The sequence below is a fragment of the Cryptomeria japonica genome, chromosome 2 (genome assembly GCF_030272615.1).
Source record: "Cryptomeria japonica chromosome 2, Sugi_1.0, whole genome shotgun sequence".
NCBI lineage: Eukaryota > Viridiplantae > Streptophyta > Pinopsida > Cupressales > Cupressaceae > Cryptomeria > Cryptomeria japonica.
In genome coordinates, this window is record NC_081406.1 from 607779821 (window position 1) to 607796539 (window position 16719).

General features: G+C 34.8%; 1 protein-coding gene across 1 annotated transcript in view; it reads right to left on the bottom strand.

Moving 5' to 3' along the window:
- LOC131043841 (violaxanthin de-epoxidase, chloroplastic) overlaps positions 1–10408 on the bottom strand; it is a 36899-nt gene extending 26491 nt beyond the window's left edge. The window contains exons 1-2 of the mRNA XM_059216776.1: positions 10104–10408; positions 4002–4560 (exon numbers count right to left, since the gene is read on the bottom strand). Of these exons, the coding sequence (XP_059072759.1) occupies positions 4002–4543 (542 nt within the window). The 5' untranslated portion in view covers positions 4544–4560; positions 10104–10408. The remainder of the gene's footprint in view (positions 1–4001; positions 4561–10103) is intronic.
- Positions 10409–16719: the final 6311 nt, after the last annotated feature.

Here is a 16719-nt window from a genome sequence, read left to right on the forward strand (position 1 = left end):
GCTCCATTACTGAGCTGATGATGAACTGGATTTTATCATTACCTTATAATGTGCTGAGCTTTCATTAATATTTTTTTGGAGAGAATGTTGGTGACCTAAATTCAAAATTGTCGCTTGCTTATCTCCCAATAGATTGTGACTTTATTAAAAGTTCCTTGCAAGGACCTTTGGTTGCCCCTCCCCATTATTTACACAAGGTAGGATGGATATGGAAGAGTTAAATATAAACATGAAATTAATAAGCTTCAGTTATAATAGAATGTCAGTGATGAATATCAAATAATTACTGAGGATTGACATGATAGGCTTGATTATGGCTATAATCTAGTCCTTATTGTGAGGGCTCTAGAGGAATGCTTATTCTTTACCCACTTAATGTTTTACAGTTTTGGTAATTGCATGGCAACCACATGAATAAAATGCCTTTTGTCTGTATCTATGTATACAAGTGCAAGATATTTGTTATAGGACAAATTGCCCTAAGAAAATCTCTTAGTAATAGCATTTTTTAATGGCAAAACTTCATAAAAAAATTACTTGCTAATAGTATTTCTTTTGTTGAAAGAAAACTCCTACATGGGAAAATTCATTTAAGAAAGGAACCTCATTTTGGTGGCCTGGAATAAAGATAGTACAATTGTCAATGTTGAGTTAGCCAATATTTGTAAAAATATATTTGGTTTCCTATTGGCTATTCGAACTATAGATTATGCAACCAGTATGCATGGGCGTGCAATGTTTGAGGACAATATAGTATATTAATATAATAAAAATAAGTTTTGTGGAGCCATTTGTTTGTTCCTTTTGCATGAATGTGGAAAAGCGTCTTAGTCAAAATTTCCTTAAAGTTAAGAAGGCTATGAAAATTTGGATGAGAACTAGTATTATTGTAGATATAGAAGAGTCACTAACCAGCTCCCTAGAAGACAGCTCCATTAAAGTCTGTGGTTGAATGTATACTCATGCAAAGTTATTCAAGAGAAAATTTCACTCACTACTCCTTGATAAATATTTTTGGATTAGGCACAATGGAGAAGTACTTAAAACTGATAGGATGGAACTTGTGTAGGATTAGAACCCCTTAAAGAGATTGACTCATGAACAACTTCCGTTACATTGAAAAAGCAAGCTTGTTTTTGAAGATTGACCATGTATACTCTAAGATGAGGTCCCTAATAATATCAACTTCTACATAGGGAAAGGCAGACGACATATCTTAGTGGACATATAACAATGACAATCTATATAGGATACCAGCATCCCAAGGTAAAAACTAAAAGGATAACAAAATTGACAAGAAAATTAGGGTGTAAATGTAAGGCAATAAGTTAACAGATGGTTAAGCCTTGGGATAAATGCATGACTATATGGCAATAAAATAAATAACATGCAATAATAAAGTAACAAGCATATGGTAGGAAATCTGACCTGCATAAATGAAATGGGTGGGATAGAGAGATGCTTATTTGGAATCAACTAGTAGGAACATCAACCTCCTCCTTGGATTGAGCACTTGTAAAGAGATGGCTGTAGGTGAGGTCGAGGTGTATAAAAGAAACCCTAGTAGATCATGGCTAAGAACTCTAGAGACTTGTTATATACTAGAGGTGAATCTCCTATCCTCAAATCTTCAATGGTTCTTGCATGCAACTTATTTTCCCTTCGTAAAATACTCCTCCTAGTTCTCTAATAATCCCAAAGAGTAGATGAAAACATATCAAGTGAAGATTATTGATTTCTACCTTTGGAAATGGCAAAAAGAAACCAATTTGTAGGGTTCAAACCCTAAAACCAATTTCTAAATTCCAAAACAGCCACGTGATCAAGCCAACTGATGTGTAAAAGTTAACAGATCATCAGTCCAGCCTGTGGTGTTCGCGAAATAAGGGGACAGGCAGATCATTTCAACAGGAACAATGATGTTGGATAGACAAGGAAGGATCGGAAAGGTGAAAACAAATGGAATGAAGGAGACAAGAAAGGCACCAAAAGGTCAAAATGATGGCAAAATGAGAAGACTAAAACAAAAATTAGGCAAAAGGAGGGCACCAAGAGAAAGGCATATAAGACTGCCTGCCCCAATCCCGATTTGGAAGGTTGTTGCCATGAAAAGTGTTAGAAACAAGATATTAGTAAGGCAGTTCTCACATGTATACAATCTATATCAGATCATAGAGAATAGTGCAAAGGAGTTTGATCTACTGTTGTTCAAACTTAGTAGAAAACATTTAAGAATACAAAGCTCCCATATCTTGAGAACTTACCTCTACTTTGATGATTCTGCTCTGAGAAACCTCAGTACAGTAGGCCTAGATGAAGTAATTTACCAATCCTCCTCAAAGTTGCAAATTTTAATTCTCAAAAAAGAATTGAAAATGTGTCCAACAACATTCATGGTTATTAGCTCTTCATTGAGGTTTGCAATTGTCACAAGAAAATGAGATCTCTATCAGCAGTCTAGAAGATTTGCTCCTATTCATAATGATATTTGTGTCTATACACCAAAGGTAGAGGAATCTAAGAAATAAAAACAAGCCACATTGTACTTCTCAACAAGCGCTTAAGCCAGCCCACCCCAATACCTACTTGGGAGGTTAATGCGCCCACAAGACTTGACGACATAAGAAGCTAGTAAGATCATTTTCTAGTGTATACAGACGTGATATAGACCATACCAGATCATGAAAAATATCTCTGAGTTTGATTTAGATCTGTCCCCTAGAAAATATTTATAACTACAAGGCTCCCAAAATTTGAGAACTTCGCTCTTCTTTGATGAATCTGCTATACGCAACCCCAGTATAAAAAGGGCAAAGCAAGTATTTTAGAAGATTCACTCTAGTCATAATAATATTATGGTTTGTTGAAAAATTGATCTTACACTAAAGGGCAGGGCGTCTATGGAAGTAATAATTGCCCACATCACATCTCTTGATGAATGCTTAGGCCGTCCCATCCCAATCCCGATTTGGGATGTTAATGAGTCCAGGGGCCTTGACAAAACAAGACGTTAGTAAGGTCATTTCAGGTGTATACATGTTATACTGAATTATGAAAAGCATTGCAAAAATGTTTTTATTTAGAGCTGTTCATAGTCTACCATTAAATATTTAAGACTGCACTCCCAAATCTCGAGACTTTTCCTTCTTCTTTGATGATTCAACTCTTGGCAGTCCCACTACAGCATGAGCAGACAAAACAATTTAACAAATCCCGCCAAAAGATGGCAACTAAAATTTTCAAAAAATATTGAATGTCTCAGAGTATGCTTATGTTTAGTAGCTTTTCAACGAGGCTTGCAATTGTCAGAAGAAAATGAGATCTCCTCTTACTAGCATTTTAGAAGATTCGCTTCTAGTCAAATCAACCTTATGGTCCATTGAACATTTAATCTTAAGTGATTTAAAAAGGAAATTGGGAGGCTTCTACTTTTCTTACAGAATTGGTAAACTACCTAATCATGTTTATGAAGAGTTAAATGTGGAGGCCCACTCTTTAGCCAAAGTCAGTGCCCATTAAAGCAAATGTTTTCTGGGAATGAATAGGAAGAATCTGACTTATGATGAAGACTAATCAGATCAGTCATACCCAATGTAGCACAATGTATGCTTTCCCCGTTCAGTGGAATTTTCATAATCAGCATATCACGTTTATTTTTCCTTAATATAAAGCAGATAGTATGAATGACTAAAACATTGCTTCGATTTTTTATCATTCAAGTAAAAGTAGTACTTATAAAAAGAAAGCCACACTTGAAATGTGATTCTTGTGAATGAAGTAAATTTATCAGTACTTCCATTTCATATGCGTGTTGGTTATGAATTACACATATAATTTGCATGTACTTCTAAGAATCATCTTATTTTGAGCAGCTGAATGACATCAACGTGAAAAAGAGAACCTAAACAGACTTTTGAAATAAAAAGAGAATATTTCCCTCAAGTTTTTCCTACACAAAAAGAGAACTTATTTTCAATAATATTTAGGGCATCGTGTAATACCTGCACTCTTTGAACAAACAGGAATAGATCTTTGGCCCATCATCATCAGCATAAGAAGGCGGACTAAAGAAGAGAATCCATAATACAGAGAATGTTGCCATTGTTGATTGGGGGCTGCATTTAAAACTAGCGTCACTCAGCCATGCTTTTATGTTATTGGTAGCTTTCAAGACCAGTGGAAACGTTCTTTCTCCGCTCCATCTACACCTACAAATTTTTGCTTGATCTGCAGAAAGGTCTATCTGCGAACGTATGTTTGTTTTCTGTGCACCAAAATCAAGCGCTTTTCTTTTGTATCCAGAAATTTTTTCATTTCGACATGTAGCAAGGTCAAAATAATTGGGTTTGCATACAAATTTATTTTTACCACATAAGGCAAATCGAAGTTGATACTTAGGACATTGTTTATTCCTGACCCGTGGCCAGCAATAAAAAGCTGTACTTCCAAATCTTCTGTTGTCCTTAAGAAGAGAATCATTTGAACTTCTCGTAATATAGTCATTCTGGTTGAACCCGTAGATTGAGACTGGAGATAAGGCCATAGCGTGAAATGCTTCACCTGCAAAGAACCAAAGAAAGATATTCGTCAAGTCAACACTCCAACCATGAACTGGCATTCAAATGTATTCCTTATAAGTCACAATTTCTAAGTACAGTGGCTCCAACTTGATGTTTTATAATTTTGTTGAGGAATTATACTCTTCCAACCATAAAACCAGGCAGTTATACTAACTACAACTATCACCCCGTGAAATATTGGAAGTCCCAAGTATATGAAAAATGGTGGGTTTCTTTTGCACCAGGCAAACATACTATGCCCATCATTTGGTTTGAAGAAATTGCCAACAGTTAATTCAGTAGGAGAAATTTAAGAAATTAATGAAATCTTCGTATTATAATGGCAACATTAGAGGTAAAAATAAGGACAAGGTATGAAAGAATACATCATCAAATTTAGGAAGTAATCAAATCTGTGTTGGACACTAAAAAAAACTGAAGCATGGACGCCAAGATCATAGGAAGACATCATAGTTTAAGACCATTCAAAAAGCATGTTATCATGCTCACTACCTTAAGACGCAAGAGAAGAGATTTCAAATCATCAAGGCTCCTCCAATCCTAAGGGCAAGGGTTTATAAAATTGCAGGAGAACGACCACAATTATTTGTGGTAAAGGTGTAAAGAATCATTGTAGAAACGCCAACAATTAATGTTGGAAACTGCCCGCAAATAACAGTATCAAACCATGCCCAGCTTAGTAGAAGGGAAAGATGCTAGAAGCAGTTTTAATACAAACAACATTATGTTGTACTTACATTTAAATGTAGGTATTCTAAATTAGCAAAGACGGTTAAGGTAGATGTGCACTGATTAACATTTTCTATTTAAATTAAGAGTAAGATAACAAAGTTTGATGCTTTCTTCAATTTATGTTCAAAAGCAAATCTGATTTTACAAGAATTAATAAAATTCGTGTTTTGTAAGAGACAGTTGTTTTAAATGTCAATGTGAAAATACAAGAAAGAAGACATTCTAAATGTCCGATGAAATTGATTGTTGAAGATTATAGTGATTATGAAGATGAAGATGTTCACACTATTTAATTAACGAAACATGAAGAGGTATGTGTGGGAAATCATTTCTAAATACGTCTCAGGCAAATAATGGAAATTATTAAAATAGATAGGGGAAGAGTACTAATAGATAACATAGTTGCAATAACCATCATTTTATTGTCATGTTGACCCCCCAATAACTGTCATAGTGAAAATACCATTAATAAATTTGTTTTGTACCAATAGCTGATCATTTTTAGTAATTTTTTGTTCATAATTGGCTCATTTGTGCACCACTATTGGAACATTTGTGCACAACTATTGGGTCATTTGTCAACAAGTACTAGCGATTTTGAGTTGACAGTTACTGGAACATCTTTAGTTAGGTATCATGCGACACTTTGAAATGTGTACTTTTTGACCTTTGAGCGCATAACTGATTCCACAGCGTGCGACATTACTATCCAAAAGCTAGATCAATAGCTATAAACAGTTAAGTTGCATACGAAGACAACTAAAAAAAAAAAATCAAAATCCGCTGTACCATTTAAGATCTGTGGGTGCGTGAAGTTAGCTACGACGACTACTGATGCTCTTCCCCTATGTTGGGTAAAAGAGATCTTGATAAATAGACACCATGGAAACACAAATATAGAAAAATTAAATTCCATTACCTTTTTGACTATTAAACAATAGAAAAACACATCGACTAATTACGATTTAAATTTGTTTCTTATCGAGAGAACAATCTGACACTATTAAACAATAGAAAAACACATCAACTAATTACAATTTAAATGTGTTTCTTATCCACAGAACAATCTGACAGTAACAGAGCTACTAACACCCTTAACGCTCATTTCAAGCAAACATATTTCAGTGTTACAGAAACCATTGCTAAATGTCTGAGTATTCCCTGCATCATTATACTCTTGTTATTCACTCATTTCCTAACTAAACTTAGTGTTAACCAAAGGAAAAGCTTAAAGCGCTGGTTACTTGTATTCAACACAGCCGCTGCTTACAACTAGCTCTACACAGTGCCACCTCAATGAAATGCAGAAACAAAAGTAAAATCAAATAAACCGTCACACAAGATGATAAAGCAGTTGCAGACAATTAAAACCCTCTTCTCCTTTCAACTGCATTATGAGTTAATCGAGAGCACTGCATTATAAAATGGTGGGAAACATACCAGAATTTCAATGCAGAGCTCGAAAACAAAACAGTTCAGCAATAAAGTTGATGCAAAAACATATTGCCATGGGCTTAATTAATAGACTCGAATTATAGCTACGTGGTTGAGCCCGAAACCATTGAATTCAATGATTGGTACCAAATGTAGTGTCAGAATTCCGTGTGCTCGATGTCAAAAGAGATCGCAACGTATCCTGACTAACTGTAATTTGTCTGCCCTAGAAGTCATTAATGAACTAACTTGTAAAGCTCTCTCTAACGTTGAATTGATAAAAGCAGAAATTGGGCTTCGTCACTCTGTCGCACAACTTCTAATGTGGACAATTTTTCACTTGACATAATGTCTTTTCTGCTTTCCACACGTGGAAAATTTTATAATTGAAAGAGGACAGAATATATTTCCGTAATGACCATCTTTTGCTTTTTATTTTTAACTTTTCATAAAGAGGGCACATATCAGGGATGCGCCTTTTTCTCTCTGTATAAAATGAGTTTCAATTTCAATTATATATATATATTTGGATTATGAATTGTTTTAAATTTATTATTGGTGATTTAGAATTTTCATAGAAGAGAGGATCTCATAGTTAAACATCTCAACTTTGAGCTTCTCAAAATCTTATATGAAAATTTTAAGCCACTCCCATTTTTCTATTGTAGCTTATTTAGCAAGTCCCCTTTTTATAACTAGGTTTTTAGGAAAATGATGTCACATCAACATGTTTTTTGTTGAGGTGTCAAAAAAGGTCCAAAAAAGTGAGACCGGTATTTGTGCACATAGTCACATTTTATTAGTGCATTGAAGTAGCTTCACATGATTTGTTGTTTTCTATATCTAAGAAATACATTTCATTCAATTATGGGTAGTCATCATCAACACTAACAAGTTTGAAGTCACAATGATTGGCGTAGTATTGTTAAAAATATTGGGTACTAAATCAACAAGTGCTATAGCAACTATTGGAACACGCTCAACTACTTGATCATTTCCCCTATTGTTTATGAAACTTAATTATAATTTGATATTTATTATTATAATAATAAAAAATATTACTTTTTAATAAAAAAATTTAATATTATAGTCTATAAAATAATATACATTTCATTGATTGTTTTAAATGTTAATGTGAAATTACAAGAAAAATGGCATGCTAAATGTAGGGCGAAATTGATTGTTGAAGAATATAGTGATTATGAAGATGAAAATGTTCATACTATTCAACAAAACATGAAAAGGCATGTATGGGAAATTGTCTCTAAATATTTGATGGGCAAATTAGGGAAGTTGTTGAAATAGATATATTGGGTAGGAGAGATAATAATAGATAGACACCATGGGGACACAAATATTAGGACATCAGTGCAAAATCAAAATAATTAAAATCACATAAAACAACTTACAAAAACAAAACACAAAGATAAAACTTATCTATCACTCCGACTTTCCAAACTCATTGTTTATCATCACTTGGAATTTTTTGGGAGGGATTACCAAAAGATTGTAAAGATGTTTTTGATAACTACTTTGGGAGTCAAATAACTTCCATCAAGGACATCCATCATTTGAGATAAATATTTTAAAATTTATTTATGCCTTAGTGAACCCAAAGGACTTGCAGTAGACCGAAGATAAAAAAATTGAATACATTTTTAAAAGCTAAAGAAACCTAAAATATAAATCTTAACCTAGAAAACAATTTGATAACATTTTTCTAATATTTTTTAATTTCAAACAAATAGGTACATCAAGTTGCATTTATAATTATTGTTAATTCTAATTTAGTGGCCCCAAGGATGAATAAGACTTAAAACTATGTCATAATTCATAGGTTAAAACTTAAATCTTAATCTAGAAAACAATCTAATAACATTTTTCTAATATATGTTTATTTTTAAAAAAATAGGTACATGTTTGCATATAATTTATAATGACTACTAATTCTAATTTAGTGGTCCCAAGGATGAATAGGACTTAAAAACTAAACCATAATTTAGTGGTTCTTAATGAGTGCACCAGGGATCAAGTTTTGTTGAGTGCAAGGCTCAAACATCATAAGGGATGAGGCCAAGATCATATGACCCGGATGAATTTGGCAAAATGGATACCCCTCAGTTCTTGACTCTTAGCCAAAGAGATTTCAACCTATGCTTTTCCTCTTATATAAGATAATTAGAACGACTTTGTGAATGAAAATCCTACATAAATTTTATTTAAAACAAAAAAAAACCATAATTCATTATTTCCTCTTGGAAAACTACTTTTTGACATTGTCTCTCCACACTTATAATGTGAAAAAGAAGAAAAAAGTAAGAACTTCTTGTTGAGAGGTTGGAAGAATACAAGGCACCTCTATTCCTCCTCTCAAGGCTATTTTCCCTTCACCCCACATGGGCATAAGAGAAGAAAAAGTAGACTAAAGTCAAAATACAATAGTTTTAAAAACAACTATGGGTAAAGTAGAAGCAAATGAGTAGGAAGTCTATCTCAAGAAAACATAGTTAATTAAGAATAATTGTTTTTCATGTCCCAATTTTCATTTAAAGATAACTTTCAACACTTTGATTCAATAAGACATGCTTGATGCTAAAAAAGAAAGATTTGCATGCTGTTGATTCAATAAGACATGCTTGATGCGAAAAAAGAAAGATTCACATGTTGTTGATTCAATAAGACATGCTTGATGCAAAAAAAGCAAGATTCGCATGCTAAATTGGCTCTTTGTGATGCACTGCATGACTAAAATTTGAGTCTTATCTCAGATTGGATAGATCTCAAATTTATCACTATCATAGAAGGCTTGCTTGAAATTTGTCCAACTGAAAAAAAAATCACAAGGATGCATACACACTTGAAATAAATGCTTATAAAGCACCTTTAAAGGGGAATCTCTATTGATATAGACTTTAAATAATGCCAATAAGTTAGCAAAACTTAAATGACATTTACATATAGATGCAATTACTATTCTAACTAGGTGACTATCAAACAATAGAAAAACACATCAACTAATTACAATTGAAATTTGATGCTTATCCAGATAACAATCTGATAGTAAACAATCTGATAGTAATAAAAGAGCTACCAAAACCCTTAACACCCATTTCAAGCAAACCATATTTTATTTCCTAACTAAACATAGTGTTACCCAAAGAAAAATCTTAAAGCACCGGTTACTAGTATGTTTAAGACTTAACCCTACACAGCGCCACCTCAATGAAATGCAAAAACAAAGGTAAAATCATAAAAACCCTAACCCAAATGATAAAATAGTCGCAGACAATTAAAACCTAATTCTCCTTTAAACTGCATTATAATGAAATTGAAAGCACTGCATTATAAAATACATACCAGAATTTCGATGCAGAGCTCGAAAACAAAATTCAGCTATAAAGTTGATGCAAAATACATCGCCATGGGCTTTAATTAATAGACTCAAATTGAGCTACGTGGTTGATTCCGAAACCATTGAATTCAATGATTGATGGTAAATGCGCGCCAGAATTCCGTATGGTGGATATCAGAAGAGATCGCAGCGTATCCTGACTGACTGTAATTTGTCTGCCCTAGAAGTCATTGATGACCTAGTAAAGCTCACCAAGTATAAATTGGGCTTCGTCACTTTGTCGCACAGCTTCTAATGTGGACAATTTAAGAATTGACATGTAATTAATATCTTTTATACTTTACGCATGTGGAAAATTTTATAATTGAAAGAGAGAATATATCGCGCAACTTTTTGCTTTTTACTTTTGTACTTTGTTTTATAAAGTTTGGCTTACAGTTATAGGGAGAGGAGCCCGTACATGTGCGGGGACCTATAGGTGCGATAGCAATGGGGCGGTTAGGGGCTCACTGGCATGCTCCTGACCACTCAATACATGTCAACACATGTCCTAAAACGTGTACAAATATTTATCAATCAATAATGCCATTCAATTTACACATGTATTAGTCATAAAGTTGATCGCATACATTCAAAATATAAAACATTCAATTTAGAAATAGGCATTCATTACATCAAAATCAACTTGTCGTGTTCAAGTCCAAAATCCTACATGCCCAAGATTGGGCTCACAATTTAAACAATAAGTCTTTGCATAAAACATTAAAATGAAAAATATTAAACTTTTAATATAACCATGTTCCATCCATATCAATCGACATGACAACACTACCACGCCACGTGAGCACCCATGGATTCAGATGTGGCCCAACAAAGGTCACGTAATGATACTTCTATGTCTACATGTGCCTCATACCACGCAACCCTTTGAACATGTTTCTGCACCTATCGTCCCATCTTTCCAGGTCGAACAAACCTGAACTAGTCACTTCATCGCAGTTACTGGTCATGTCACCAGCATTCACACCTACATCCACCGCAACAATTATGTAAGGCCACCAATTTCCCAACAAAATCAATCAACTCACACTTAAATGGCAAAAAAATGGAGATTCAAGATTCAAATTCAACATAGTGCAGACATTAAAGAAGGCACAACAACAAATTGAATTCAAATTCAAATTCCTATATATACAAATGGACATGAAATCATCCCATTGTAGTCACCGAGAAGACACGACAAGAATCGAAGAGGATCAAGAATATAGAGCACGTCAAAGAGGAGCAAGAAGACATAGAAGCAAACACACGCTATTTTTTGTCAGGTATTAATCTTCTTCACATTCCATTATTGTTTTCATTTACCTACGGTAATGCATATATACATGTTTTATTTCTATCTGTTAGTTTCAGACAACTACTTTATACATTTACTTGTCTGTTTTTTTTTTTAAACTATTACATACCTTACCAAAATCTTTCAAAAAACAATCGTCATACAATAACACTTTTTATTTCTTGCGGACCCCTATGGGTCTATTTACCCAGAAGTTTGTCAGTTCACCCATTTTGGTTGTAGCGGTCACTGCTTATTGCCTTCATCCCCACCTGCACCTCCCAGGTCCTCTGTACCACTTTCTTTCTCAGGAACATACGGTTCCAACAATCTCCACCCCACGGTCGCTTCCCACCTCCTTGTTTCTCGGTCCTCCCCTATTCTCCATCTAATAAAGGAGAAAGAGGGTAGTCACTCCTCCCTCATCAACCCCATTCTCAAGATCAAAACCAATTTCAGGGATGGCCCTACCAAGCAAAGGCTGCAAGCCAGACAACCATTCCTCCCCCACAATTCCCTTCAACATCAATGTTACTTTTTCTACATTCTTCCCAATCTCCAGCCCCCATGCCACCACCATGCTAACAATATCCACATTGGTGTGATACCTGTGTGGTGTTTGCATGAAACATTCCCCAAGAAACACCTTCAGTGCCATGAGGAATTCATCGTCATGGTGCTTCAAAATTGATTTCAACCTCTTGTCAGAAATTTCGCCAACAAAAATGAGTTGTTGCCTTGTTGTGTACAGGGTGAATGTTACTTCCATGGTTTCATGCAACTCCCCACTGCTTCCCGTCCCCTGCACAGTATTTGAAATAGTCTACATACTCCACGCATAACCTACGTCACCCCTATAAATACAACCATACACTATAATTTATTATTTCCACTTAAATGCTTTGGGAAATGGAGGCGAGCCAAATCTCTTTAATGATCTTCTCACAATTAATGCACCCTTCCCTTTTGATTATGCAACTGCCACCTCATACTACTAACTATATGGCATTTATTGTTAAATGCATGGGAAATTATGAAAGTTGTATTAATTGTTCAGAGCAATTGTTCCTTTTCAATTCCCACGGCTCAACATATATTTCCCATGCATTTTATAATTAATCTCCACATATTCTCATATATTACATGTGATATATATATATGTTTGACAGTATGTGTGTGTGTGTGTGTGCGCGTGTATGTATGTGTATAAACATATGTATATATATGTATGTATACATTTGACAGTATGTGTGTGTGTGTGTGTGTGTGTGTGTATGTATGTGTATAAACATATGTATATATATGTATGTATACATGTACATACATACATACATACATATATATATATATATATATATATGCTTTCTTAAACCCTAAACCCCACAACACTGATACTTATACCCTTGAGCAAGGAGTTTGAAACCCTTACACGGTAGGGAATAGAACATACACATAAGTATATTTTCAAGTATATAAGACCAAATCAAACAGACAGTGAAACAATCATCAAAGTGTATTTTGAAGTATTTTGAAACCCTCCACCAAGGAAATTCAACATACATATAATCCCAATTCAAATGTATATTTAAACAACCAAACAAGATTGAATTAAATAGAACATTGAAATGCATATCAAAATGCACAATTGAACATATATATAAGTGTAAAATATTGAAAATGAACCCTTCAGCAATGAAATTGAGAGCCTTCAAGCCAATTCAAATAGACATTCAAACATTGACTCAAACAACCAATGAAATAGTCAATCAAACACTAACTCATAGAACATCAAACAGAAACATCAAAATGCTCAATTGAAACAAACATTCAACTAGACAATCAAACTATATTTTGTACATACAACTATGAAAATGAATATATATGTTAATTGGAAATACATGTGTGTATCTACTATATGCGGGAAAAGTGGGCGAATAAAACTGAATATGTGAAAATTTAGTTAAATACTAGTCCCCACACACACACAGGACTTCTTGATGCAAGCTATGGAGTAATAATGTATTACTCAGCTTCCCAAGGAAGGTCCCATGGTTCTCTATCTCACAATGTCCCTCAAACCAACGTTTTTGCTCTCAGATCATTGAGCAAAATGGTTTAGGGATGGCAAATGCAAGAACGAGGGATGCTCTGATAGATTTTTAGTATGAGATGTGTTATAAGCTATGTATGATTATAGAATGCAATAAACTAAATGATAAGATGACAAGATTAGTATGAATACTATCCTACCATACTATATTTAATCTATGATTGAGCTAAAATGATAAAGAAATTATTCTAAACATGCATATTAGTCTAATTCCTGATCTAAAAGAGGCTAAATGATGAGCATATATGAAATGAGAAAGCTTGAAATAATTTGAGCATAAGTATAATGCTTCAAATTTGAAAGATGATTCTTGAGAATGGAGGAATGAGAGCTCTATTTATAGCATAAACAGGGCAATGGATGGTCAAGATTGAATGGTTTAATCAAGGGCCAGGTTTGAAAGTTGGGGATCCATGTACACAATTGGCACCAATGAAATGGTGACAAGTGTCAACATAGGGTTGGATTAAGAGAAGAGGTTGGAGGCATTAAAGGCCTGAGAAGACCTCATGGTTATCTAAAGGCTAAGGGTCAAGTCTAAGTTAGGCTTACCCACTGGATTAAGAGTTAATCCAAGGATAAACCTTTGTGCAAATGATTAAGAGATAATCATGGTCAAAGCATTAATGGCCTGATGAGACCCTTGGGTTGGATAGAGGTTGAGTCAAAACAAATGTTTTAACCATGTGGGAGGGTTTGAATTAACCATTAATGGTTATTGGAGACTTTGGGGATTAAGTGGTTGAAGGTTGGAAGCCTTCAATGGTTTTCAAAGACTTTAAGGGTTTTGGTGGTTGAAGGTTGAAAACCTTTAATGGTTATCAAAGACTTTGAGATTTTGAGAAGTGACTTCCCTTTGCTTAGGGATGTGACAAAGTTTAGAGGAGGGGTTAGGTTAATTAGAAGTGATTAGAAGATTCTAGAAGGGATTAGAAAGGGGTTTAGGAAGGCAAGTGGGAGATGTAGGATTTTGCAAGTGGATGGAGGGATAATAGGATTTAATTGAAATAAAGAATTTCATTCAATTTGATTGCAATTAAATAAATTAGATTTATTCAATTTAGGGTAACTATTTAATTAAATTTGAATTTAATTAAAAGTGGATAGGGGGAATTTAATTGAATAAAATGATTTATTCATTAAATGGGTATAGTGAATTTTATTTAAATAAATTGAGTAATTTACTTAATTAAATAGAGGAATGTGGATAATTTAATTAAATTGGATTTAATCAAATAGAGAAATGAACATAAAATATTCATTTAGGAATATGGTCATTTTTATATGTCTACATTTTGCCCCTCTTTGAAGTGACGTGTGTGCACATGTTATTTCAAAGAAAATGATGCTTTATCATGATTTATGATCTAATGCAATTTTTGTGTCGCTCTTTTGATTTGTCAGTCGTGCCCCAGATTTGATTTGATGCGTGACGCCGCAGATTTGATATCTGATGGTGATGCCCCCTCGGGAGATGAATCAATTTTGTTAGAAAATTGTTGATTTAATTTGATGAAGTTCATATGATGTGTATGATTTCGTGCATGTAAAAAGTGTGCAAATTGATTCATCTCCCGATAAGTTACAATTGTTTTGGTATAGGGGAGGCCACGACCATATTACAGGTCCAATCGGCTAACCCTAATTTCATTTTCCTTCTATAAAAGGGGAAAAGGGCTTGATTTAGGTTCATTTGGGCTTTATTGACTTTGGAGAAAGAGAATTTGCTCTGGAGAAAAAATCCTATTCCTTATCACAGACACCGTTTCGAGCGCGTCCGGAGGTACCGGAGACCTGTAGCGCGTGGACCACCAGTAAGTCAACGTTTTTGACCCTTTTTTGATTTTTTGTTTTGTCGTTTTTAGTCAGTTTTTGAATTTTAAAGTTCGGGTGTTTCGGTTTAGCGCATCTAAGGTCTAGAGTAGCGCATACGAAGTGTAGAGTAGCGCATCAATTTTAAATTTAGAGGTCGCATCCAAAAAATGTAGGCTAGCGCATAAAACTATTAGGTTAGCACGTGCATGTAGAATAGCACATGGAAAGTGTTGGGTAGCGCGTCGCGTCAGCAGGTTAGCGCGTAGGGGTGACCTAGCGCATAGGAGTCGCAGAGGTTCGCATAGGGAAGGGGGTTTAGCGCGTAGGGCTAACCTAGCACATAGGGCTAAAAGGGTAGCGCTTAGGAGGGGTAGATTAGCGCGTAGGCAGAGTCTAGCGCATGGGTTGAAAATTTTAGCGCGTAGATAGAATCTAGCACATAGGTTAGAGATAATAGCGCATAGGAGAGGCAGCCTAGCGCGTGGGGGTATTTTAGCGCATTAAAGATCTGTTTTAGCGCATCTAAAAATTTTTGCAGTTTTGGCCGATTTGAAAATTTGTTTTGTCTGCCTGTCGTGTTTTGATGAATTTTTCCAATATGAGTGTGTGTATAACTTGTTTTGATTTGCGAGTTTTCAAGTTATGTATAGATATCAATCTATTGTTTTGATCAAAATATGATATTTTTGCATGTTTTGTTTTAAGTTCAATGTGTGTGAAGCCTGAGTTGTATTACAAGCCGATATGGGTTGGAAACTTGAGTTGTTTTACAAGCTGATATGGGTGGGAAACTTGAGTTGTTTTACAAGTTTATGTGATTGTGGAGACTTGAGTTGTTTTACAAGTTTTGATATGGTTTTTGAGAACTTGAGTTGTTTTACAAGTTGATATGAAATGATAGGAGTTTGAACTTTGATTGTAGATGAGCAAATTGTTTCATGTTGTTGATGTAAGTTTGATTTTGATATCTTTGTGTTGATGTGGAAACTGATATTGGATATGTTGTGTTTGTTGACAGGAGCGATTGGGTGTTGTACAGTCGAGGGAGAGATTTTCGAGACCGTGGATGTTGATACCGCGATTGTCACAGGCAGATTTGGACATTATTGAGAGATGTGGATTGACCTCTCTTCTGGATATGCCTCGGTTCATTATGAACCGGGGGCTTTTGACAGCGTTGGCAGAGAGGTGGCATAGCGACACGAACACCTTTCATTTTGCCACTGGAGAGATGATAGTGACATCGGAGGATTGCTACCAGATTTTGCGGATTCCTGTAGTAGGGGCACTACTTCCCTATGAGCAGTCAGAGGAGGGTGGCACAGAGGCATTGCGCCGCATTTTTCAGGATGACACAGTT